The 26,784-nt window shown below is 38.0% G+C and overlaps 3 protein-coding genes, 1 long non-coding RNA gene and 1 other non-coding gene across 6 annotated transcripts in view; 3 read left to right on the forward strand and 2 right to left on the reverse strand.

Moving 5' to 3' along the window:
• LOC107837959 (sialoadhesin-like) overlaps window positions 1-1,169 on the reverse strand; it is a 3,190-nt gene extending 2,021 nt beyond the window's left edge. The window contains exons 1-3 of the mRNA XM_016678900.1: window positions 937-1,169; window positions 356-742; window positions 42-223 (exon numbers count right to left, since the gene is read on the reverse strand). Coding sequence (XP_016534386.1) covers window positions 42-223; window positions 356-742; window positions 937-1,021 — 654 coding nt within the window. The 5' untranslated portion in view covers window positions 1,022-1,169. The remainder of the gene's footprint in view (window positions 1-41; window positions 224-355; window positions 743-936) is intronic.
• A 1,781-nt stretch (window positions 1,170-2,950) lies between these two features.
• Window positions 2,951-7,054, forward strand: LOC103148012 (uncharacterized protein C11orf65 homolog). Of its 2 annotated transcripts, none has more exons than XM_016678896.1 (9): window positions 2,951-3,090; window positions 3,945-4,033; window positions 4,695-4,787; window positions 4,886-4,939; window positions 5,069-5,254; window positions 5,376-5,506; window positions 6,124-6,303; window positions 6,743-6,798; window positions 6,966-7,054. In XM_016678896.1, the coding sequence occupies exons 1-9, from the start codon at window positions 3,087-3,089 to the stop codon at window positions 7,022-7,024; spliced, it is 852 nt and encodes a 283-aa protein (XP_016534382.1). In that variant the 5' UTR covers window positions 2,951-3,086; the 3' UTR covers window positions 7,025-7,054. The 2 variants fall into 2 exon arrangements, with proteins under 2 accessions (XP_016534382.1, XP_016534381.1); XM_016678895.1 differs by having other exon boundaries at window positions 2,953-3,090; window positions 5,051-5,254.
• Window positions 7,055-7,882: 828 nt separating this feature from the next.
• trnac-gca (transfer RNA cysteine (anticodon GCA)) lies at window positions 7,883-7,954 on the reverse strand. The gene has a single exon. It is a non-coding gene; the product is annotated as a tRNA-Cys (tRNA).
• Window positions 7,955-8,118: 164 nt separating this feature from the next.
• pomp (proteasome maturation protein) lies at window positions 8,119-10,492 on the forward strand. Its single transcript, XM_007566573.2, has 6 exons — window positions 8,119-8,229; window positions 8,547-8,644; window positions 8,751-8,811; window positions 9,665-9,766; window positions 9,882-9,975; window positions 10,172-10,492. Exons 1-6 carry the CDS (start codon window positions 8,152-8,154, stop codon window positions 10,237-10,239), a joined length of 501 nt encoding a protein of 166 aa, XP_007566635.1. The 5' UTR covers window positions 8,119-8,151; the 3' UTR covers window positions 10,240-10,492.
• Window positions 10,493-20,933: 10,441 nt separating this feature from the next.
• Window positions 20,934-26,784, forward strand: part of LOC103147989 (uncharacterized) — a 54,677-nt gene continuing 48,826 nt past the window's right edge. The window contains exons 1-2 of the long non-coding RNA XR_477309.2: window positions 20,934-21,057; window positions 23,916-24,063. This is a non-coding gene — a long non-coding RNA (uncharacterized LOC103147989). The remainder of the gene's footprint in view (window positions 21,058-23,915; window positions 24,064-26,784) is intronic.

Raw genomic sequence — 26,784 nt, forward strand, 5'->3', positions numbered from 1 at the left:
TGTTGATTGTTATTGACATCTGACTTATATTGCAACCAAACTCCATACTTGGGTAGAGTGATGTCATATTTATCCTCTGTTTGTCTGAGAGAGTCTTGTTGGAGATTCCAGGTGAGTTGAGGAGGTGAGTGTGGACAGGGAGTGAAAGCTGAGCAGGTTACAGTGACAGACTGATGCTCCTTCAGGTCAGAGGGAACATTAATGCTGGGACTCCAAGGAGAATCTGGGGTTTTAAACCAGACATTTTTAAAAAGTGACCCAGTGATTTACGGTTACATAGACAACAAAATATTAATAATCAGCCTTTTCAGCACTGGACTTATATTACAGAACTTTTAAAGCAAGATTTTCTTACCTTTAACTTTTATCTTAATTGGATTGCTACAAGCTGTTGCTCTGAACGGCCCGTTCTCAACTCTGAAGAAGTATCTATCTGCATGTGTGGAGTTTAAGTCATTAAACAGGGTGGTGCAGTTTTTCTCTCTCAAGTTTCCAATTATCTTCAGTTGGTCAGTGTTATCTGTCCTACTGCTATTGAAAATAACACTTTGTGGATCATGTTTAAAATCTAAGTTATGTTTCATCCAAACTCCAACAACAGTTGCGCTCTTGTCAAATGTTTCCTTTTTTGTCTTGAAGCTACATGGGATTTGCAAACAAGATCCACTCAGAGCTTCAATCTCCTTTGGTGCGGTGATGTTGAGAGCTGGTGCAGTAAAGTTACATGCATCCGGCAAAACACCTTAAGTGGAGATAAATGATGAACATAACGTGAAGAAACAGCTTCCTGTAGAGAAACATTCATGATTCATAAACTCCAGTTCAGCTGCAGCATGGTAAATGTGGAGCTTTTAAACAAGATTAAGATAAAATATTTGAGATTACAAATGATTCACATGATGTCTCTACATGAAAGGAAGTGAACAAACATCTCACCTGGCAGAAAGAAGACACTCAGTAACATGTTGACTGTCAGCATGTTCTCACAGAGAGTCGCCATCAGACTCTGATGGTCCTTCATCTCAAGACAAAGATACGAAAGCTAAAGTTATCACTGGTTTTCACGACTCTAAAGAAAAGTATCACTTGGTTTTTAACAGTTCCAATGAAATGACATCAAACTACAGACTGTCGTCCAGTGATGATGTGTTGCAAATAAATAAGTATATCTGTTACTTTTCCGCTTTTGCAACATCCTATTGATGCAGAAAGATTATGAGTCACTGGTGAATTCACACCACAAGAACAACAGAGACTATGAACAAGTTACACTGTTGGTTTTAAGAAGGTGTGTGTAATTTTGTCTACACTGGTGAAAGTGTAACTGGTAGACATTTCGTTTTTATTCCAAAACTTCATTTCATGAAATTATTTGAAGTTTAAAGACAACAAATCAATTTGCTGTTTAAGCAAACAGTCAACTACCTTTATTCAATCAGTCTGAATGACTGATTAGTTTACAAATAATGACTGATTAAATATCAGTAAATGCCAACTAAATAAAAATCTCAAAGATAATATTCGGAAAAGAAAATTAAAATCAAATTAATGAGCACACAATGATTTTTTTNTCATGAAATTATTTGAAGTTTAAAGACAACAAATCAATTTGCTGTTTAAGCAAACAAAGTCAGCTTCTCCCACTCTCTTTATTTCATCAGTCGGAATGACTGATTAGTTTTAAAAAAAAAAACAATGACAGATTAAATATGTAAATGTAAATTAATAGTTTTAACAAAAACATAAACATTATCAGGAAAGGTAGCTGATTTTGCTCAAAACTTTGCATCGTGTAGTTATTTAAAATGAAATGGACAAACAGATTTTTGTAGGTAGAGAACATATGTTTCTGCAGTACGTTTCTTATCTTCTGCATATGGGTGGATAAGCCTTGAGATTACAACAAACCAGGAACAACATTCAAGTTTTGCATGTAAATAAAAATCTTTAGGTCATCGTAGAGCAAAATCACAAAAAATGACAAAAAGACGGAATAATGATGTCTATGTTGCCATAGACATCAACTGGTTGAGCCTGATGCAAGTCATAATGATCCGAATTGATCAAATTTGAAATATTCTACATCATCTAGACGTAAATGATTTAGTCAAATAACACTGATACTGTCCAAGATGACTATTGCAATTATTTCATAAGGATAGTGCCTGACGCTTCGCTTTTCAATTTACACATGTGTTTATTTATGTCTTCATTGGGTAGTTGTGGCAAAATATGTTTTTTTTTTTTTAAACAAAACAGTACATGGATTAATAGAAATACACTGAAATAGAAAAATCTAATTCTGGGGCAATTCTTATTTAAAAGTTGAACTCTTACTAAAAAGAACTGAGTAAACAGGGACACTTATTTAAATGTAAGTTTGATATTCCCCTATATTAATTTTATTGGAGTATGCCTTTGACAAGTATCAGCATTTTTGCATTTTTAAAGCAATGTTTATCGGGGGAGTTTTTTAAAAGATAATAGTTAAACCTACATTTCTGTCACTATTTTTACTTTTTTCTAGAAGCTATTTTGTTCACCATTCTTTCTTGTGCACCACTCCTTTTCCTTCTGTGACTCTGCTGTGCCACAGAGGGGAAAAAAATGTCGGTTCCTTTTAGAGTGGTGTCTTAAAATAGATTCCCAGTTGTGACTTTATTTACCGAAACTGTTGCTAAAACTATAAAAACTTACATAGAAACCATGACATCATCGTCTTGGACTTCTCCAAAATCTTTATAATCGTGGTTTAAAATAGTTTGAAGAAAGGAAATAGAGAAAAACCCCTGTCATACCTTTCTGACTATAAGCAAATAGATTTTTTTTTTAGGAATTTTGGCGCAAAATCGGAGAGTTTGTCTCCTTTTATTTTGAAATAGTTTTCCTCCGAACACGTCTCGAGCAACTTCCGGGTGTCATGCGGAACTCTCCCGTTGCCGGGTAACTGTAGGAATTAAAGTGTTCTCTCTTCTGACTTTTTTTTTTTTTTTTTTTTTTGTTACCTCTTGGGGAACTCGTGTTTTATTTAATTAATTTATTTATTTTGAAGTCGCCTGTAGAAAGGATGACTCAGAGTGGTTTTCATGGGTGAGTACGGTGTAAATTTAAAAAAACACAGCTCAAAATGGTATTTATTTTAGTTAACAAAGGTCAACTTTCAAATTTAAATCAAGCCCAATCCAAAACTGTTTGCAAGAAACTTGTAGCTTTTATTTTGTCCTAACATTTAGGAAAGAATGATAGATAGATAGATAGATAGATAGATAGATAGATAGATAGATAGATAGATAGATAGATAGATAGATAGATAGATAGATAGATAGATACAAACATGCAAAAATGAGAAGTTATTTTTGCATTAATGTAGGTTTTTTTTGTTTTCATGTTTAAAATTATTTTCTATACATCAACCATTGCATATTACTACCCATTTGGCCAAATGGGACCAAATGCTATCACATTTAATCAGACCAGTCTGAAAGGCCTTGTAGTTAACCTTGGCTTATCCAGCTCCAGATATTAGACGGTTACACAAGAAGCGCGTTAATCTCAAACAAACTCACTGGACGGCTGGGATTCACTATTTAGTAAAAGCCACTTCAACGCTTGAGAGCCTTATGTACAAAGAAATATGAGAAATGCCAGATGAAGTGAAAGCAGGTCTATTTTTTTTTTCATTTTCAACTTTTTAATTGGCATCTGACCTCACATTTCTTCCCCAGTTTTCCATTCCCCCACTCACAGACTGATAGAGGGTTTCATGCAGGATCCCTAACATTTTGTAAAGATAGCCTCCTTTATCTGATTGTTTTGCTTATTTCATTAGAAAGTATCGTAGCAGGTTTTGAAGCAACGCAGAGTAAACAATATGAGCTACTGTATGTTTATTTCCTCCAACAAAGAATCAGCTTGAGCAAAATGCACTGCTCCTTTTTGCCTAGCCACCACTAGTTTCCAGAAACTGGAGGACGAGTCCAGTCCACAGGACAAAGCAGCAAAAATAATACAGCGGACCTGGAGAAGATATGTGGTACGTTCTGCGGTCTTAGTATATTTGTGACAAGTTTTCATACTTGTTTAGCTTTTTCACATTTTGTTGCTTTACAGTCAGAAATCCTCATGTTTATTGGTATTTTTTTGTGGTCGCTCAACACAAGGTTTGACTGAATTCTTTTTTCTTTTCTTTTTTTTTTTGCCCCCATAAGTTTTGCTTTGCAAAAGAGTTTGAGCTTGGAATATGTTTTGTAATGGATGTTTTTTTTTTTGTTTGTTTGTTTGTTTGTTTTGTTTTTTGAGATATAATATTTGTGAAACACATTCATTAAAAAAAGAATATTTATAACTAACTTCTTCATTTGCGCAAAAAAATTAAATAAATATATCAAAATTAAAACAAAACCCACAGCTTGATGCTAATATATCCATGCGTCAGTCTGAAGATGGTGTGTTGAACTTGTTTTCTTTTTTTTTTTTTTTTTTTTTTTTACGGGAATCAGTGTAAAGGGGGTCTAAACTATCTGCATGCAACATTTTTCTTTCTACAAAAAACTGTTGAAAAACACATCAGTCGTTTTCCTTTCCACTTCATAATATTGTACTACTTTGTGTTAGTCTATAAAATCCCAATAAAATACAACAAAGTGGTTGTTGGTTGTAATATGAAAACAATCCCGACGCTGTCAACAACGCAGTGCAAAGAAGTCTTCAGGCATGTCCAGAAGATGATCAGCCAATGCTATCAGCAGGATCCCAGGTCACTTCTCCGAACCGTCAATCCTCGAGAGGTAGCAGACCGATAGATATCGTCGAAGCAAAAAAAAATATATATATATATATATCTCAGTCGAACGCAAAACTCTTCAAATCCGACTGTGTTTCACAGGCAGAGCTGCTCGATCCTGCGGCAGGCGTATTCATCCGATTTCGACTAGGAGGGGTAAGCTAGTGGAAAAGTTGTAAATAAAACACCACAAATTCGCAAAAAAAGATCATGGAAAAAGATTGTACGAACAAACCTACTCATTTTAAGCTTTTACTTTTCATTCAGGTGAATTTTCCTCCCCAGGTCTACTACAAGATCTTCACCTACCGGCCCATCGTGGATATATGCGCAAGCAGCCCGAAGGACTACAATCACCTCTTCCGCATGAGGTATTTGACTGAGGAGAGGGATCCGACTCTAAACGCGACGGACCGAACGGGTTGGTATCGGCGTGTGGAGAACAACAACTGGAGGCTGTTCTGTTGCAAAGTAAGAGGGAAAAAACATATATATATTTGGATATATTTTCTGGTGATCAGAGGGAGCTCGTCTTTCAGCTACCGCACGCAGATAGCAATGCAAGTGCTTACATGTCTCGCTTCTCCAACAGCTCCTTACCAAGGAAGAACCCATAGACAATTTTGTCGTCAAGAAAATAGACTTTAATCCGTCGAAGATGCAGCGGAAAGAGGATGTGAGGAGATGGAGGAAAAGGAGGAAGATTGAGTGGCTGAGGCGGATGTGAGTTGTAGCGAGACGCAGTTTAACAGTTTTAACTAGTTTTCACAAATATCTAAGTAGAGCAAACAACAAAAAGCATATGTATTTGTAAAGAAGTTGCATACAGCAGTTTTGATAAAACATACAAATAACCGTAAAACTTTCAACTCTTAATTGCATTTGGTGCTTTCCGTTCATGTTTTGTGAGATCTTTCCTTCTTACTGAATAAACAACTCAGTTCAACACGTTCCATGTACAGACATCTGCACTTCAACTATGGGCTAATTATAGGCTTTCTAAGTTTGCCCAGCAGATGGCAGTGACATCAACATTAACGGCATTAAAATTCATTGCAAGGACAATTCGGTAATGGCTGAAGGATTTTCCCAAAACATATTGCATCTGCATCTACAAAATATTTCTTTAATCAATGCTTTTTTTTAATCTCCAGGTATTCAGTCCACACTTTTACACATAAACAAATTCCTTAAATATCTCCATTTTAGAGACTTTTTTTTTTAAAGTTCTGTCTATGGTCTACAAGGTAAAAAAAAAAAAACAACAGAAAAGCATCTCAGTTGTCTAAAAATCTAATAGAGGTGCATTTGATTATTTCTTATCTTCCTGCTACATAAAGGTACCAGGAGGGCCGAGAGGAGACTCTGGAGGAGCAGTCCGATCAGTCCGACCTGTTGACAGTGGCGAGGAAATCAGCGAAGGACATGATGAGCTCAATCGAAGACAGAGGAGAAGATGAAATATTGGACTGGGAGCTGGATGAACTGTTGGCCTGGACAAGCAGCCTCAACTTTGAGGAGTGAGCTCTTCAAACATTTCTTTTCAATGTGCATTTTTACATTGTTCTGTAAAACTAAGGGTGCTTCCACACCATGGACCAACACACTTGGTTCGACTGGACAGATGGAAAACTTCCTATCTTCATTCCTTTCTTTTCACACTCATCAGTCCCTCCAGGATTTTGCAGTTGTCTTCATAATTAGCATAAATTTCATGATTAACATAAGTTAGCACCACTGGTTTTTGCTTCAACTACATGTGCTCGATGTAGTTGAAGCTAATTTACAAAAGTTTTCAGATCACATATTTGTTTGTAAACAAATACGTGATCCCTTTTGTTAATTTCTCTCTTGGGTTCTCTAATTTCATGTGTCACCTGATGAAATGACTATCCTATCTATCTCTGGTTTGGAAGCTCCCTTATGTTAAGTTTTGCTTTGATATTTTTGCTTTTGCAGGTACATGGAAGAGTGGCAACAACTGGCCTGCAGTCACACGTCCGAGATAAGCAAAGGTTAACAAATTTCTTTTTACGTTTACCTTTTCATCACACTGCTTTTGTTATCAAAATGTTGTTTTTTTGTTGTTTTTTGTTTTAGTCTTCATGGATTAAATATGCTTTCAAGAAAATAATTTGTAATATTTTACCTTAATGTTCTCTTTCCCCTCTCCCCCAAACAGATCGTGCAATATTAACGCCAGTGGTGGGTCTGAGTCACTTGGGACCTCCAGTAACTTAGGTCAAGCAGAATAAAATCAAGAATGGTAACTGGACTATGTCTCCAAAAGCTTTATTGGGTATTTACTACATTACATTGCTGCCATTTGTGTGATCAAGTTGTTTTTAATTTACCACACTCTGTGAGTTTATGGTGTAATTAAGATTATTTTTTCATCCAATTTGAAGTATATGCAGAATCTGAATACAGAAGAGGTAAGAAAAAGTAAAAACTCATCTACTCTCTTCTGTTTCTTTAGATAGATTGATTCACAAACAGAAATACAATGTTCTCTTTGTTTATTTCTGACCTTTGGGTTTTTGAAAAAATCTCTGATCCTCTCAAATTATGAATGGTTTCACTTTTAAGAAATCTTTTTTGCAAATATACTGGTATGTATTTTAAACTTATCTTACAGAATATAATAGCCAACCAAGAAGTAAAATTTCATTAATTTTAACTTAAAGAACAATGGTTTTGTTGGACCTCTGTAGTGCTTTCTGCTGTGATTTGGAAAATAAAATCAATTTGTATGCTTTACAGGCATTCCCCTAAACTTCTACTCAAAGGGAGGGGTCAGTGAATTGTATAACACCAACATTTTACTCTCCCGTGGGGACTCAAGAATGACCTGTATATAAAGTTATTTTTTTAAGTTACAATTGATAATATCTGTGCATGACATTTTAAAGTCATATTTATAGGAAAAAAGGTGCAAAAATATACTGATATGGAGAGGGCACAATGTATATCCGTTATTTTGTCACCTCTCATGTCTTGGATAATAAAAATGATGAGAAGTTCTAAAATGTTGAAAATATTTTGTAATATGTTCTGTATAAACAAAAACAATGAAAAAGTTCAAGCGAAGAACAAAAGAGGGGGCACCCGGATTTGAACCGGGGACCTCTTGATCTGCAGTCAAATGCTCTACCACTGAGCTATACCCCCGTTATGAATGAGTGTGTAGTCTGTCGGTATTGGCCTTATGTCAGTTGTGTGTTGAAGTGATAATGTGGTATGGGATATATATGTAGGTCAATAAAAACGAAATTTCATTCAGACAGGCTGTGATGGCATCACTACAAGATCTCGTGAAAATATTTCATGCATTACGGAGCACTTTGTAGGGGCGGAGTTTCGACCGGATGTTTCGTCTATACCACTCGACGCAAGCGGATATACGAGCATATGAAAAGGAAAGCGTAAGGAAAGAAGTCACAATGGTATTGTAGCATGTTTATATCACTTTTTAAATTTTCTGTAGGCGACAGATTCAGGACCATTGCGTTATTTTTATTTACATTTATACAATGTATTATCATGTCCTATATAGCGTTTCGTCTGGTCATGTTGTGGAACTGATTCGTGAATTTGATTAGTCACTCGAGCTAATGCTAAATTAGCGCTAATGCTAACAACGATGTTTTCCTGGACTTTCTCATATAAAGTCAGCTCTGAATGTTTGCATGCATTTTGTGTTGGTTTATTGTGAGCAGATATGAAGATTGGATGTGTTTTTTTTATTATTTGTGCGTCACAGAACAGCCGCGGACTCCGTTCTCAGCTTAAAGACAGCGTACCTGTGGCAGGACTGTGTCCACAGGGAGCTTATGGGGTACAGGACTCCCTGCGTAGCGGGTAAGAAACTATGGGATATATATTTACATAATTGAAATTATGATTTCAATTAATAATGTGCTAATTGTTGTGGGGGTTTATTTGTTTTTGCCTTTCTCTGCAAAAGCTTCACTAGTGTAAAGAATGAGCTTCTTCCAAGCCACCCACTGGAGCTGTCAGAAAAGAATGTAAGTTATCTAGTTTGTGTCCTTTAAATTTCATCCTCATGGCTCAAGCTTTAAAAGATACATTGGATAAGACTCCTTCATTGGCAACTCGACAAATGCTTGTACATATGCGGCAAATATATTTTTGAGTCAGCATTTAAATGACTGGAAAGGATGGGGGAAATACATTTACAGTGACGCACACAAACAACCTAGAAACCTTTTATTACAACGCTCTCTACAGTACGAGACATTTTTAATGTGTTATTTTTATGTTTTTGTTCCAATTTTTAAATTAATTTTGCTTAGAAATTTAAGTTTGAGAAGTGTGAATTGGGAATAATTAATAACATGGGAAAACTGCAGGTTTCTGACCAATCCTGAACCATAAATCAGTTAGTTTTTTTCATTTTTTAATTATTCTATCTTAATACCACAAAATACAACTGGTATGCTACCATTAGCACTTTGACTACAGTCTGAGAACCATCAGTATTCAAATTCGAAATATTTCACTTATTCCAAATGAAACATAAATGTCTTCCTGGCTCATTTCCTCCCAGCATCCTCAAAGAGTTACTGTGGATGGTCACACTGTGGGCAGGAATGATATCCAGTAGCAGTCTGTCTTGCAGTGAATCTGAAGAGGCCTCTGACTGACGACTGTTGCATTATAACAGTTTCATGACTGTCGTGACATTTTAGCAGTTCGGTTATCTTCAGAGATGATATTCCGCTTTGTCCTGGATGACCAGCAGTTGTTAGCAAATGCTGCTAATCCACCTCATTTGCTTTTGCTGCTTCTCTTTAAAACCTCCGTCTGGCTACGTGTGCCTGCAGGCTGCTTACCGCGATGTCTCTCTGTGCTTTGCAGTTCCAGCTTAACCAGGACAAGATGAATTTCTCTACACTCAGAAACATCCAGGGTCTTCACGCTCCACTCAAATTGCAGATGGAGTACAGAGCAGCCAGACAGGTAAGGGTACTCCACCCCATTGATGGCCCCTTCCCTTTAACCTCCCTGTTTTTATATCTGTTTTTTGTTTAAGTCTCCTCTATTGGTACTGATGAAAGGTGCTTCTGTGTTCCAGATCCAGCGTCTGCCCTTCTTACCCAGCTCCAACCTGGCTCTGGACACCCTGCGAGGAAGCGATGAGTGCATCGGCTTCGAGGACATCCTCTGCGGTTAGTGTCTCTTTCCTCTGTGAAGACTTCACTTAAAAAAAATCTAACTGAAATAAATCTTAAGTAGAATAAACAATAAAATCCATGGCATGTGTCCTATGTTGGTTGTTTAGAGGTTCAGAGTCGGTTGTGCTGATTGAACGCTGATCAGTGTCAACATAAAGCCTGACCATCTGTCTTGTCTGTCTGTCTGTAGATCCAGGCCAGAGTGAAGTGATGGGCGAGCCTCACATGATGGTCGAATACAAACTGGGATTGCTGTGAAAGCTGCTGGATGTAGAAAACACACAACATGTTTAGGTTACTTTCTCCGAAATATATTTGATTGTCCATTCCAGGTCGGAAGTTATCAGCTGGGCTGCTGCAGAGTTGTTTTCAGACACGTGTTAGGCAGAAGGTGGGCCAGATGTAAATTAAACAGAGAGAGTTATAGCAGTCACTCAAACTGGTTTTCATGGCTCCTTTTTTGTTGTGTTTGAATCTGGTTAATATTTCTAATAAATTACATTCTTCTTCATGGTGTGGTTTCATTTCTCCAACTATAAAACTCCCGAAGCAGAACTTTGGCTCCTGTTACGTATCTACAGTTCTACGTAGTCATTAAAATTAAACTAATCAAGGTGAACTATTGTCTCTACAGAACTTTATCATCCAATCATAAACATTGAAAAAAAAGTGGTAACATCTTTGCACAGCTATTAGTAGCAATATTGTGTTTTATATAATGCACAGGTGTCAAACTCCAGTCCTCGAGGGCCACTGTCCTGCAACTTTTAGATGTGCCTCTGCTGCACCACACCTGAATAGAATAATTAGGTCATTAGCAGGACTCTGGTGAACTTACCTACACAAGGAGGAGGTAATTAAGCCATTTCATTCCAGTGTTTTGTACCTGTGGTACATCTAAAAACTGCAGGACAGCGGCCCTTGAGGACTGGAGTTTGACACCCCTGATATAATGTCTAGTTACTGCATAATTAAGAGGAAGCACAAGGATACAGACTTATTTTAAATGTAGTGCTAGCTTTTGCCTTCATAAATCATCTAATTAGTAAATGTAAATTTAAGAAAGCCCTGAGGAGTTTATTTCAAGAAGACAACAAACATTTAAGGTGCTGGTTAAACCAAAATAAAACTTTCTGATCTACATGCAATGCGATGGGAGAAGGAGAAAGAGACGTTCCAAGTTGATGAAGCTAATTACAAGAAACGCGAGCAAAAAAACAAATTAAGACTTGAGTTAATGTAACTTGTGGATGTGTGCCTCAATCAAAATGACTAATTTCATTGTAAAGCGTCTTTGAGGGTCCTGAAAAGAGCTATACTAGTTTGGTGTCATTTCATTTCACCAACTTTTTTAAATAAAATTAATCATTAAGGCAAAAGGCTAGTCTATACCGGCGGTGAGGGAGGGGAGAGAAGAAACGTAGAAGTTCTGTTACTCACTGTAGCAATCAATTGAAACCTCACCGCCTTCGGACCAACCGGGAAAACGATGTTCACTGACAAGTATATATAGCAACAATGTTATTGATCATCTATCTAATGGTTTTGTTTTTATTTTCAGACGGTTTTCGCATGTATTTTAAAGTGCCTTAAAGGTATAGCTAAATATCGTACTTTAAAAGGAAACTTGAAATTTCCTGTGGTTAAAACTAAACAATTTTTACGGTCACAAACCTCTTCTCGGGAAGCTTTGCATGCTGGGAATAATACGTATGTATGCCGGTTGTTTGTCTGAAGAAACTATACGTAAGCTAGTCCGCCATTTTGTGAGTGGCAGGCTCATTCCGAAAAGTGTGGAAATGTTTTTATTTTATTTTTTTATTTATTTATTTCTGGCATAAAAGAAGCATAATACGTTTAGGTTCAACGAATCGTTTTCACATACAATAACATGTGCATTCTAGAACTACGGGAAAAGATTAGGGCCACCGAAAAAAAAAATTCTGACTTTAATCTCAGAATTCTGAGTTTTTTTTCAGAATTCTGACTTTAATCTCAGAATTCTGACAGAATTACGTATAGTTTCTTTTTTTCGGTGGCCTTAATCCTCTTCCGTATAGAACTAATGATAATGACGCCAAATATTTATTCTTTTAGGTTTACAACATATTTTTTCTTAATAGAAATTAATACAACAATAAGGATTTAGTTTGAGATTATCAAACTGTTCTCTCCAATTAGGTATTGCAATCTGGACCCATTTATTTTTTCGGAAGATCAGCTTGTTTCAGACCAAAGCCTCTTCAACTGGTTAACAAAGTCTTCTTAAATCAGCATTTAAATACGAAAATGTAAACAATTAAGTGATTTATCACAGTTTCGTACACTTACTTGGAAAACATTTTGTCTTAAATTATTTAGAAATTCATTGTCTGATGGAGTGAAAGGGACCGTTTACTCTCCAGCCACAAGATGGCAGTATAAATCCACATTAGGCTATTTTATTTGAATCTCTCAGCTCATTTATAACCCGCCTTCTGATCTAGTAAAATGGCAGTAAATGGGATCCAGTGCTTACAAAGATTTAGACCCAAAGCAGGTTCTTGACATGTGCTGTATAATAGTGGCCCTCTGTTTGTTCTCATACATAAAGTTGCCAGAAGCTGCTAAAGAAATCTTTTAGCACCAGGAGAAATCCAGACTCAAGTAAATGTGATGAAGTGTTTGAATCTATGCAAGACGAGGTCAGAAGATTGCATTTCTTAGACAGTACAAGTTGAAGGAAATTGATTCACGTGATAAACCAGAATATTTAAAATCAAAAGTCTCTGAATGTGAGGTTAATATACCCCAAACAGTTTGTACTTACATTTCAGATTTTACGGAGAAAAGTCAAATTTTCTGAATAAATATCATGTTGCTTTGTGTTAGAATCAAAAGGATTCTATATTCAATACGCTGTAGCAGAAGTCTGTCTCAAATTTTTGTTTTTTAAACCTTTTTTTTTAAATGGTTGCATTTAAGACCCACCTTACAATCATTGTTTATAAAGTGACTGGTGGTACTCATGGTGATGTCCAATCATTTTCAATATGAAGCTTTACCAGTCTTATAGATCTAAAGACTGAAATTGTTGCCCACCATGAATGCTTTTGTAATGTGCCATTTTATTTCAATAAGGGGAACTATCAGTTGAACTAAATAAGCATAAAACTTTTTTTTAAGAGAGAAATTCAACAGAGTGAGGCAAACAAAATGAACCAAACAAGCAAAAACAAAGAGGTTGAAAACTGTGTACTGCTGCAGGCGTCAAAGTATCAAAATAGAAAACTAAAAGTAATGATTATGCAATTGAAAACATTATGTAGAACAAGTGAAATAAACAAATGGGCAGAGAAAGCAGGCTGTGCTGATGATATAATCTAGACTAGAGAGAAGCTTCTGCCTGAACTCCTGCAGCTTCATTGTCAAACTGTCCTCCCACATACCTCCAAACATAGACTTTGTCAGTGTTTAAAAGTGCACACTTGGCAAGACCTAGATGTAGGTCAGTATCTTGTACACTAGGAATCTGGAGGTAAAGTTTCCTGCTCACTCAGTGTCCTGACATGATGCACATTGCTGCTCCACTTTTAACCTTGTTTTCCTCTTTTTGAAAACACTTTACTTATAGATATGAGAGAAGAAAGAAATGTTTTCATATATTTATATGTTTAAATGTGGAACCGGGTGGGCAGTAACAAAGTACATTTATTTGGGTTCTGTGATTAAGTACACTTTTAGACAATCTGTGCTTTACTTGAGCAGCATTTTTTAGGACAATTTCTTACTTTATTACTTTATTACTCCATTATATTTTAACGTGTAGTTTCTGTCTCATTGTTACACTGACACACTAAAGTTGCACACTACACATCCTTTTCGGTAGGTGGCGATATGCAACGTCAGGGCAGCGAAGAGAAGAAGAAGAAGAAGAAGAAGAAGAAGAAGAAGAAGAAGGAGAAGAAGAAGAAGAAGAAAAGAAGAATCTTTTTATTTATTTATTTATTTTCCGTCCAAGCTATGCTGAAGTGGTTGGAATATATTATACCGTATTTTTCGCTCTATAAGTCGCTACTGTTTTTTCCCACACTTTGAACCGCGAGGCTTTTAGCCCGGTGAAGCTTTTCTGTGGATTTTTCTTCAACCACCAGGGGGCTCTTTAGCAGGAAGTGAATCATTGGAAGTAAAAATTGGAAATCAAAGAAGGAAGCGCTAATTTTCATTTAGAACAAGCACATGCTAGCAGCAGTCACGAAGGAGAAATGTATTCAAACTCATATGATGCAGCTTTTAAGTTGAGGGCTATCTGGCAACCCTCAACTTAAAGCCGCTCTCAAGGACGCAGCCCTTGAGAGCGGCGGACATATCAGAGGCTCATATATGTACGTTTCCAGGTTATTGTTTTTTTTTTTGTTTTTTTTTGTAGGTTCAGCTTATAGTAAGGTGCGCTTTATAGTCCAGAAAATACGGTGTATTTGGAGCTACTGATCTGAAGAAAGTAAGGTGCTGATGTTCATTAGACTACAACTGCTCCGCTCCTATCAATCACACATCCCCAATGATTGATCCGTTTTGTCGCATTACAACAAGCGACAAAATGGAGTGGGAAGATGTTTAAAGCTATAAATGGAAGAAACTACACTGCTTCCTCAAATTATGGTCTAAAACCGAAAGCAGTTAAATCTCAAATAAAATATGGGGGGTTTACTCCAGGCTTGGGTCTATGATTATAGATAATTAGTCGGGTCAGATGGGGCTGCGACACAATGTCTTCCTGCTCGGGCCTTACATGGTGCTGGTGTTCTCTCTCTGCCCTGGTCTGGCACAGTTTCAACTGTTTCTAGTCACACTCATGAGCGCATCTACGCAGAGGAACTGAGTGATCAGCGATGGTTGTTATAGGGCCTGAGCTCACAGTCGTGGATGATGTGATGTCATGGAGCCATGAGACACCTATGAGGTCTCAGGTTGCAGCACTTTTCAGATCCAGCACGCAGGTGATTAACAGATCTGCGCTGGCATCATCCAGGAGAAGCTCACTTGATGAGATCACTCTGAGCGTACCTCTCCGAGGGCAAAATGGATCTATACAATGTGTACTAACAGTAACACGATAGCACAGTGAGAGCAGTTACAGTCAAATATATGGATTGCTAGAAGAAACTTTAAACATTACGCGAGTCGGATTATTTTTGATGAATTCCCTCTCAGATCAGATCAGAAGGTCTTAATTCGATTACTCATGAGGGGGAAAGACTGTAAAGACAATGGTGTCGGGTTGAGTTGCATCAAGACTGGTGCACAGGGCCGACAAGGAGAAAAGTTGTAGGAAGAAACCGAATATGTTCTAGAAGGAGCTGTCACGAGGACCAAATTAGGCAGTGAAGGACAAGCAGGTTGTGAAGACGAAGTTTTACAGAAGCCACATTTCCACTGGGCAATCAATAAAATCACTCTCCTTGTTGTACATGAGCCTCTAAACTCTCCAGAGATCTGTTCAGACACTCAGCAACGTAATTCATTCCAAGATAAAGAAACTCTGACGAGATTGGATTGCTTCCACTATCTGCATGCTGAAAAACAACTCCGTTCCCGGAAAAGCCCCGGGTCGGATTCGGAGCCAATGATTGATGGAGAGCAGTGGAGAGGTGAAGGATGCTGCTCTGCAACGGAGAGAAGAGAAGCCCACAGTGAACCTGACTGTTCAGGTCTTTCCCAAGAAGCAAAACAAGTCACAGGACAACAGTTCAACACTCTGCCTCTTTATCATGATGGCATCCATCCCAGCTGCTGCACATGGAGTGTCATCAACTTCCTGTCTTTGGTATCTTGAGTGCTCCATACCACAGACGAATTATCTCGACTTGAACAGGTGGAAGCCATGGCTACATTGGCAAAAGCAACTTGGGAAAACAATCGCAGTTGCTCTGTTCAATACTCCTGTTCCTCTGTTCTTTTTTTAATTTTTTTTTTAATTTTGGCTCTAGAGACTTTTATTTGAAAGTGCTATGACAGGAAAGTAAGTAAAATGAGAGTGAAGACACACGACAAGGGTCACCAGCCTGGGAATCAAGCCTGCGACGGCCACGTTGAGGACAGGGTCTCCTCATGTGGGTTGTGCTTAACCCCAGCGCCACCACAGCACCCTCTCCTGTCCCTCACTTCTGACGTCCATCATAGCGTCTCGACGTGATTAGGTGGTGTTGCAAAGGATCAGTAAATTAGCTGAAAAACTACTTGGAAATATTTGGATAACATTCCATTACTCCACTGAGAACATAGTACACGCTCTTGCAGAAGTGCAGTACCTTGGATGCGGGTGCAAGATGTGACCAGGCCCTGTGAAACAATGTGTTTTAACAGGTGCGGAACCTGCCAAAAAGACTTGCCACCATTTGACTTCATGTTGCCAAAGTAATTGATTTTCTGTGTGCTCTGCGAACACTGTAGAGCACAAAGAGCTAAAAGCAGATTTTCTAAATTCAGCAGAGAGTTGTGGACTGTAAATAAAGCCAGTCTCTGGATCGAGTTGGATATGCCCCAGAGCAGTGGTTGAGTAATGCTGCTTAATGCGGTGGCAATGTTCTAATGTGGACTTTATATATTGACAAACAGAGCTGAATGTTTGTTCCGTCCCATGGCCAGACAGAACCATTCATTTTTAATAAGAGATCGTAGTCGTTCAGTTGTTTGTTTTTTGTTTTTTTTTGAGGCGTCTACATAGCCGTGAGAGCCTCGAATAAAGTATTTTATTACAGCAAAAGCTCAAAGAGTTAAAGGCAGGAATTAGATGTAGGGATCCCCCATGTGTTCCCATAATTCCTCTCCTGTGTCTGCTGATTTGGCTCAGTTATGACTGGCTGACATGGTTTCAGTCACTGAAACTGATCCTGTGCCCCCGTGGTGAGTCTATGCCGTTTTCTGTTTCTCATACATCATCAGTTTATCAGCTTAAGCAACGCGGCATGTGACAGCTGGTTTTTACTTCTTCTTTTGAGTTCTGACTTCAGGTCACTCTTTGAATCCCTCTAAAACTCTCCGTTTCTCTTCAGCTGTGCCGTGTTAAGGAGCTTGAAGGATCACAACACGTTCAGTTCTTATCGAAGTATATCAAGTTACACTTGAACCTGTGCCGATTAAAGCAGATCAAATACAGTTTCATAGAAAACCTGAGTGAACAATTGTGAAGTGGAAACGAAGGCAACAATCAATGCCCGTGGCATCAAATTTAAAGTTTGATACTTCCGAAAACAAGAACATGGCTTTGGAAAGTCATAACAGAGCTGACTGATTTCTGCCCGGCTTTGAAGAATGACATGAAAACATATGATTTATCCGTATTTGCTGGGGAAAACTTTTAGAAACACTTTAGAAAACTTTGATAGGCAGAGGACTTTACAGTCAACTCCCTGAAAAATAAGCCTAAATCGCAAGAGCTCCAAAATTTTGCAGTTGGGATTAGCTGCCAACCATTTGCATTGTACTTCTCCACCAGGCACCTCTATGTTTGTTACTTCTGGTTAAAGCCGGTTAAATAAGTATTTGTATGTATTCAGATCAGATGTAGCTCTTGGAGGTGATACCTTTCTTTGCGTTGATGCTATTCGGCTTAGGTGCCTTTCAAACAGTATCCAAAAAAAAAACAAAACAATCCTTTCGTATTTGTGTTTGATCATTGTTTCATTTTGAAATTAATTGCACTCGTTTAGACTGCTGAGCCACACCTGTGAAAAACAGCCCTCCTCGCCAACCCCCTTTACTTTTGCGAACCATTTTCCCTCCTCATAATCCTCCATCAAACCCAAGCAAAGCTGCCGTCTCTGATGACAGGATGATATTTGGAGCGATTAAGTAGTGATTGTGTGCTGACTCACCCCACCAGGAGCTCAGAAAGAGGCCAGTGAGTCACTGGCAGAAAAGGTCATCTCAAACGAAGATTTAGCTACAACAAGGCATTCATCAAAACAGAAGAGAAGAGGAGAGAGAAGAGGAAAGACTTTAATCTACAATCTCCTGTTTCTCTAAATAGGAGATTTTTTTTTGCATGGTTTTTTTTTCTGATTTAATGTACATCTCAAAAAGAGACATGCTTAGAATGATACATGTTGCACGGCGAACTGTAGCTCTACCGTAATTAGCATCGATTCGATTAGGAGGCAATAAGCAAACGCTTTTCTTCATGGAATAATGCTGGTTGAAGCGTGCCAAAACAACTTAAGGACTCAAATTAAATTAACATTTTATTGAAGAATTGACACTTTAAAGCAGAATAAGCAACAAAAAAATAACCACTTTTGTTTTGTTTTTTTCTCTCTCTTTCTTATTTGTTGGTTCAAAACATCACTTGTGGGTCTGCTGGTTTCATGACACCGTTACTTCATTACAGTGGATTTCTAAGACCTAAACCACGACGTTAAGTGTTGAAATGCCCTTTTTTTCCAATTCCCCGAAGGTGCCGAAATCTACTTCGCTGTCATACAGTCTATTATGTTTATCTGCAGCCGCACATCTCATTGGTTTTTACCGTCTCCGTTTCTCCTCCGGATGTGCACACACCTGACGGGGCGCCTTACTTTATAAGATGATTAAACGGCGTTCAAAGCGGTTGGAACAGCAATCTTTTCTTACTTCTGTGATACGGTTCTGGTTATTGTTTTCATTTGTCGTCGGCGTGCAGCAGCCAAACGCGGCTGTGCGAAGGGAGTAAAGGACAGTGTGACAAGATAACGTGAACTTGACTGATTTATTCGCGCCATGCTGCCGTGACAGACACCAGGTGTTTGTAATACGGAGAGAAGCTCAGAAATAGATTACAATGACATTTTTTGTATTCGCATGGGACGGGGATAAAAAATCATACTCTTATTGAAAGCAGGCAGCACTTGCAATAGAAGGTCATTTCAACACAATCGATGAACAAAAAAAATAAAACTGTGGTTGTGATGTAAGTTCAAAATAAGATGCAAATGTATGGATACTTTGTGGCACCAAACTGATCAAATGTATGGAAGAAAAACACAAAACAAGTGTAGAAAAGCCTCAATCGTCATCACAAATTTGTGTGAAGGACCCAAACGATGAAACGTAATTGATCTCCAAGTGTGGCAACAAAATTCAAGCAGGGTGGCAACAGCAAAACATGGAAAACAACAGATTGTGGCCGATGCCACACAAGCACCAGCTAAAATCAGAGCATAGCAGACGGATCTGATATGGGACTGAATGAATCAGGAGGTGTATATGTTATGCTGACCGCTAAACAAAGAACAGCCGAGACTGATTAGAGTTGAAGGGTCGAAGCAGTTGCGTTGCAGAAAGCTCGAGGCGACGGAGGGAGGCCGGCTGAGGCCGAACAAACACAAAAAGGAAATCATAACTAAACAGAACCAGACTAAGCACAAAAATAAACAGAAACATAAATCACAAGAATATACATAATAAAAAGCAGAGAAACCACCAAAACTCACAAAAATAGGGGGAAAAATTTTAAGCTGTGCAAGCAAAAGGGGCCTTAGAAAGGAGGGACAAAAAAGAAACCCACAAAACAAAGTTCATGAGGGCGACCAAGAGGACAAAGCAAAGGCGTTCAGTACGATGGCTTAAATGTCACTGAAGACAAAAAGGAGTTTCTAGAAGGGAACCTGGAGGCAGCTTGATCCAACAAAGAAACCTTGTTGGTTGTGCAGCAGCCGACTTATTTAGTTCACTGAAAGAGGTTGATTAAAGTTTGGACATGCCAGGTTGTGCTGTGGTGGCGCAGAGGTTAAGCACAACCCACATATGGAGGCCTTAGTCCTCGATGCAGCTGTCACGGGTTTGATTCTCAACCTTGGTGACCTTCGCAGCATGTCTTCCCCCTTCTCTCATTACCCACTTTCCTCTCAATTAACTATAGAATAAAGGCCACTAGAGCCAAAAAAATCTTTAAAAAAAAAAAGTTTGGACATGCATCTCATTGTCAGGGACAGAGGAAGAGTGATCTGCATCGTCTCCTTTAGAGATTTTCCAGTTTTTAGAGTGAAAAAAATACAAGATGTCATATGTCTTCTCGCAAATATTTATGCAAGGCAAAATTATGCTGGACAAAGACAAAAACTAGAGATTGGAAACACTGGGTTTCCCACAGGAGCAAGTATATCTGGGTTTCCATTTAAAATGTGCGCAAAACTTTACAGTTATCCGGCTAATGACAAAAAAAGCACCATTTCATAATTGCGGTCTGTATATTAAATGAGAAACAGTTAAAATCCCACGTGAATAAGTTTGTTCATGCAATAAGTTATTAAAAAATATGCTGCATCACCATCCTCCTTCCTCTTGTCTTCTTAATCTATTCTGATACTAGTAAGGTCCGGTTGCTGATCACATGACTTGTACAATGCAACAAAAAAAGTGTTTCCATTGCAGTTTTGTGAAAAACTACCTCATCCTAGCAGAAATACTTTTTTAGCAAAAATGTTAACATTTTCTAAATTGGCATTTTTTTCCATTAAGGAAATCTGTTTTTTAAATTCCAGTTTGTGCAATTTAATGGAAACACGGCTAATTTCAGCCTAGTTTAGCCTTCCATTTACATTTGATGTGGGAACAGCTGCAGTCTTTTAGAACATGGGTACAAAGCAAGAATATTTAGAAACTACACTAAGAGAGACCTTCAGCTGGCAATGCTAACAGCAATCAGAGCTAGCTGACAAAAAGATCAATTGCTTTTAATCTCTTACATGTACACACAGTGTGATGTCGCCTCTGCTCAATGAGTCACCATTAATCGCAGAATGGCTTATTAGTTACCAAATAATGTTTCCTTAAAAACAGAACTACACAGTTAAGTCTGTAAAGGGGTGAAAGCAAGCTGTTATAATGTTAATGAAAACACTATGTATAAAAGTAACCCAACATTTTATTTTTCTATCCTTAATTTCTCATTGTGATAAGTTCTTTTGTGTTATTTCAGTAACTCAGTGCGATTCCACATATGACCGCTAGCAGGCGCCTGTCGGGTTGGTGGTATAGCGGTTGGGCACAGAAGAATAAACCTTCCTGTTAGATACTTATTGAAGCTCAACTGTGTTTCGCATCTTTTCTATTTCTCAGGTCAGTAAAAAAAAGTATTTTGATGCATATATATTTGTTACCTTTAAGAGTTGAAGAGGTTATTGAATCGAGAGTCAACTAGTGAGTCACGTTGTGCAGGTGGTGATTAGTATTGTGTAGAAAATGGGACATATTTCTGGAGACTAATTAATGCTAATGCTAGCAGACTTTGTATATTTGTGTTGAGCTAGCAGAGAAACAGCTGGAGGATTACTGAATTCACTTTGAACTTTCTGTACTTTGTTCTTTTTGGAACAGTTCTCACACAAAAGGTATTGTTTTGGTGTCTATTTGTAAAATGGATGTTTCTTTATGGATTGTAAAAACCAGAGAAACCATATTATTATGGCATTTGGTGAGTAAGTAATGGCTACTTCTGTGTGAAGCTTAGTAAAGAGACACAGCATGAAAGGAGCATTACCTCTTTCAGTTTTATAGTTGGTTTTTAATGTAAGACATAAAATATTGTTATTCTGTTAACACAATTGATACTGTTGAAAACCAAAATGTTTAAAAAAATATTTTATTTGTACAGAATAAAAGTTGTAAAAGCTGTTAAAATAGTTAAAAGCGCTTTCATTTATCTTGATAATTAAAAATAGAAAAAGTCTGAGAAAAATGGACAGGGTATTTGAGTTAAAGCACTAACTAAAACAACTAATATGGTTTAGAAAATTTTAAAGCCATCTGTGGGTAGATTTTAACATTCTGAATTTTATCAAATGACAAGTAGAGCAGAGTAAAGGAATTCTTGTTCGGCTTAAAATGATATCATAGCCATTGGTGATGTACTCAATCTATAAACGTGGATATAAACATTAAAGAATCATTCTGAGACTTATTTGCAAGTAATACTCTGGCAGTATAAAATTAACTCAGGATGTGTGGGCAACACCTGCAGCAGGATTGCACACGGCATACTGCATAATCATGTGTGGTTTATCGAAGTTTATGTAACACCAGGATCAGAAACAGCACTCAGCATTTAAGTAATATTGCCTTATGGACTGGGAAACACTGTTGGCAGCAGATTTAAAATCAGATATCAGAATCAGACCAGAACACAGTACAACTAGATTAAAACATTCTGTTCAGAGAAACTGTAATCCTTTAATTCTAATCCTGTTTTGTTCTCACTCATAGGACACTGCAGCTCATTGGATCCTTCCAAAAAAAAAAAAAAAAAGATGACTCCTAAATTAGCTTTGACTGATTTATATACGAGTGAAAAAATTCCAGTTTATTTGTAAGGTTACCTCAACCTATCTGAGTTTGTTCCCAAATTACAAACAGCAGAGCAGAGAGATTAAGAGGATGACTGAAAACTCAAATAAGCCCTACCAACAAAATAAATAAGAAAACATTTTTTTTTGTATCTAAACAGTTCCTTCCCAACATCCAAAGGCAAAGGTTTTCATGGACTTTAATCCCTGTCTGACTAAAAAGCTATTTTTGCAGCGACGCATATTCTTTTTGTTTTCCTTCTAGAACTTTCTTTTCTAATTCCCTGCAGAGCTGCTGTTCATGTTTTTTTTGTGTGTTTTTTTTAGGAGAAAGTCTTAAATCTCATCAAGTCTATGGGGAGGAGATTATAAGTAACACTTGGGGGTCGACAGCTGATCCATTAACTGCCTGAGGCAAAGATGCCAAACGTATCTCCAATCTGTGTTATAAGGACAAACACGGCTAAGTGTCTGACCTGATTTCACTGCAGCATTTGAGCAGAGCACTGAAACTTAACTCTGTCCTGAAGCAACCTCCGGTTTTTATGTAGAATTATTTTTTACTTAGAATTATGACAGCAGGAGGAAATGAATGCTCATGTTGTCACACTGGGTTTGATTTATTTTCACTTTTGCACTTTTAGTGATTTTTGTTATTATTTTAAGAGTGAAAAGAAAACTGCCAAGAGTGAGGTGAGCATAGCTCAACGTGATATTTTAATAAAAATACGGCAGGGTAGATATCAGAGGAGTGTGAGCAGCAGGTAGAGAGTAAAAGCAAAAAATGTGAAATGTAAAACAGCTAGCCAGCTAGCATGGCAACCAGTGGCCATGCTAGCTGGCTAGCAAGCTAGCACTAGCTAGCAGAGAGCAAGAGGGAGAATGTATTTGTTCAGTGAGACCACAGGGAGAAGGTAGAGGAACTTTTTTTTCCCACAGATTGCCTCATATTATACCATTCTGACATAGTGACAGTTTTAACAAATAAGTAAAAAGTATGTAACTTTTTACTTATTTGTTAGTTGTGTTTGGAATATAACAAAATAAGGAAAAAACTGAAATTGTGTGAATACTTTTTCCATGGCAGTGTCCTGCTTGCTTTGTTAAGACGCATATCTATGAAAACACTCATTGAAAACACATATTTGTTCCCAAGTCACAAAAACACTCTAAGGTGCCATGCTAAATGAGAAGATGACTAGTTTCCATCTTCTCAAACAGACCACCCTGCAGCTCCTCTATTTCCATTTTTAAGCACCTTTGTAGAAAGAGAAATCCATAAGAAAAAAGGTGAAAAGGGAAAATTCACGTTCCCAAAATAGGGCTTTTGGAGCTGCCACTCGGAGAGGATGACAGACATCTGTTTGCAACTCGGAGACAAGAGATGTGTCTTGTAATTGAATTCATGTCAGATGTGCTCAATGTGCTGGCTGTCAACGTGTCAAGACGTCGTCTCCGTCACGTCTTCCAAAACTTTCATTATGTCTGTGAATGTGCCCACACAGACCTGCCCACATAGGCGAAGGCACATTCATCTGCACACGCACAAATTTCAAATCCAAGCTATTTTCTGCTGTTCATGGCTACAGTTCCAACCCTAAACGCCCGTCTTCTGCTGCGGTGGTCCTTATTCAGGGATGAGTTTGACGTCTGCTGGCAAAAGTGTCATCCAACTTCCTGGTGATTCACTGCGGGACCACAGATGGAAGAATCCCTGCTTGGCGTTGCCATTTTCGAAGCTCCAATAACATCACGGCCTTTAAGTCGGTTTTCACCTTATAAGGTAGGAGAATAACACATTTATTTTGTTTGGCGGGGAAATGCGTGGACGAACCAGGATTAGACAGCTGGATTAAAAAGAAGATCCGAATAAATAGAGCACATCGAAAGAAAACCAGGAAGGCAGCACAACGCTTTATGGCAAAAGTGGCAACTGTAAACGTATACAAACATATTATTGGTTAGACTTTTGTGTTTATTTTTATACAGTATTCCTGTAACTGCTTTACACATGTAGAGGCCAATCAAAGTGCATAAAATCACAGGAATTCACAAATTTCATTTTTTTCAACCTCCAAATCCCAATTCTAGAAAAGGTCAAAGATTAAAAAAAAAAAAAAAACCCAAAACAAAACCCAGTAAAGATCAAATCTGTATCATTTAATTGGATTAATTTTTTTTAAACAAAACAAGTGGCAGTACTTCCTTCTGTTTGCTTTCAGATAAATAAGTCCTGAAACACTTTTATATCTGTTGCACCAGTTTAATTTGACACAGCTGTCTTCCCTCTCTAGTCTCTAATTGTTGATAGTAAAGTGTGATGGGTGCTTCCATTTTGCAAGAAAGCCTCCCTTAAACTTAATTAACTTAATTAATTTAATTAAGTTTTACTGCTCAAGAAATTAAGTTGGTTTTTTACACACAACCATAAACAAGACTGAACTCAAAGTATCCAAAGATGAAACATAAGAACTTAGGATGTAAAAAACAAAGAAAACACAGTCCCTTATAAGTTAAATCTTTATGTTTTACAAAGACATTATTTAACCAAAAAAGATGTCTAATGCACAACTTTTGAACAATTAATTTTAAAAATAACTTTCTGTAATATTTTATGTTTCTATATGCAAGAAATATTTGAGAAAAAAGTAACAAACTCCATGCAGTGTTGATTTTAGACAGAATCGTACATGTGGGTCTTGTGAAATAAATATGTCGCATCAACAGCTTAGTACTGTTGATGCGAGAAGCGGCCATATTGAAACACACTACAAGTCGTAACTGGGGGGCTATCTGAGTTGCTCCCAGTTTTCCAGTGGGAAATTCAACTTCGGAGGGCATTCCAATTGATTTTTCCGACTGTGGAGTCTGTATATCCCAGTTTCAAGTACAACTGAAAAGCAGCATAAATTCTCAACCCATTGGGGTTCAATTCCCAACCCTGGGTTTTTGCTGTCTTTCTCTCTTGCTGCCTATTTCCTGTCCCAAATACTGCATATGAATTCCACTAGTGCCTCAAAAACATTTTTTTGTAAAAAAAAAAAAAAAAAGGCCTGGCTTCACCTCTGGCTGAGTTGTTAGCTCATGCAATAATTCTGTGAACAAATCATCTGTGCTGCACACCACTTCAGGTGTCAGGCAAAAAAAAGGGGAACTTCATGAGCTGTATTTTTTTTTTTCTTTTTTTTGTCAGGACTTTTACAACAGCTCCAAATATGATTACACACTCGCATTGTTACCAAGCTGAGGGCGGAAAGGCAGTAAAGAGAATAATGAGGGGGCCTGATGCAGCACTGCGGTCTTGGCTGTGGACTGATGGGCCCGGGAACTCATTGCATTAGTGGAAGAGGGGATGAAGGAGAAGTGCACTACGCACAGCCCTCACGCCACACTGACACACACTTTTATACACACCAATGGAACAGTCTCCCGCAAACACAAATTACCTGCCAGCGCCAATAGCAGCTCCTACACGTCACATTTATATGAAAGGTTAAAGAGAAACAAACGGCTGATGGCGGCTGGGACTGATGCCTGGCAGCGAGCATCCCAGGACGGAGGTGACCGCAGTCTAATGGGGGCTGTGGGGGTTGAAACGGTGTGTGCGCTTAAGATTTAAGAGCCACACCGTAGCAGAGTGCATGTCTGAGGCTTCTTTGTAGATAAATAAGTTTTATCTGTCGGCCTAGTTTAATTTGACAGAACTGGCTCGCTGTGGTTGAGAAGAACCACAGTGTTGCAGATCAGACTGAGTGTGGTCGCATTTCAGTTTTCTCTTTGCAAATATTCTCTCGAAAACCAGAAGGAACTAGACACAACTGAGAGAAAATTAGTATGTTGCATTCTGTGTATGTATTGGTCTGTGGTTAAAGTGAAGTGATGTCAAGTCTGTAAGTATTTATGACTCAGTAAGTTTATCTCCAGTGAACAGCAGTCAGAAGCGCAACATTTTGGAAGTCGAAAGAGGAAGGTAGACGGCGGAGAAAGAAACTGCATTGGGCGCGTTGTCAAGCAGACAGATGACCAAAAGGAAGTCTACCAACCTGTATGTAAAAGTTCATGTGTCTGTTCATTGACTTGTCAAGACTTTGTTAATTTGAGAACATTTTTGTTTGTGTAAGAGTTATTATGATTAATTGTTAAAGCCACCAATAAAAACATAATCTTGTTAAGGAGAGAGAGCGACACGGCCGACAGATGAAGAGTCAGCAAAGTGAGAGAGGGAGGATGAGAGAGCACCGCACCAGACATCACTTAGAACGAAAAACACACAACTGCTGCCTTTTTGTTCCTTACAAATGGGTTATTTGCAGATGAAAGTACATCTACACACCTAGAGCTAAGACAAGGCTGTGCCTTTGTTTTTGACTGGCTCCATAGCAACCTTCCTGAATGCGTAACTCAGGAGGTCATAACGTTTCTGTTGTTTCCGTAGAATTTTGGATAATATTTCAAAACGCTCAGTTGAGCTTGACTTGTTCCCAACATTACATCACATTGCATT

This window comes from Poecilia formosa, unplaced genomic scaffold, assembly GCF_000485575.1.
Source record: "Poecilia formosa unplaced genomic scaffold, Poecilia_formosa-5.1.2 Scaffold193, whole genome shotgun sequence".
Classification (NCBI taxonomy): Eukaryota; Metazoa; Chordata; class Actinopteri; order Cyprinodontiformes; family Poeciliidae; genus Poecilia; species Poecilia formosa.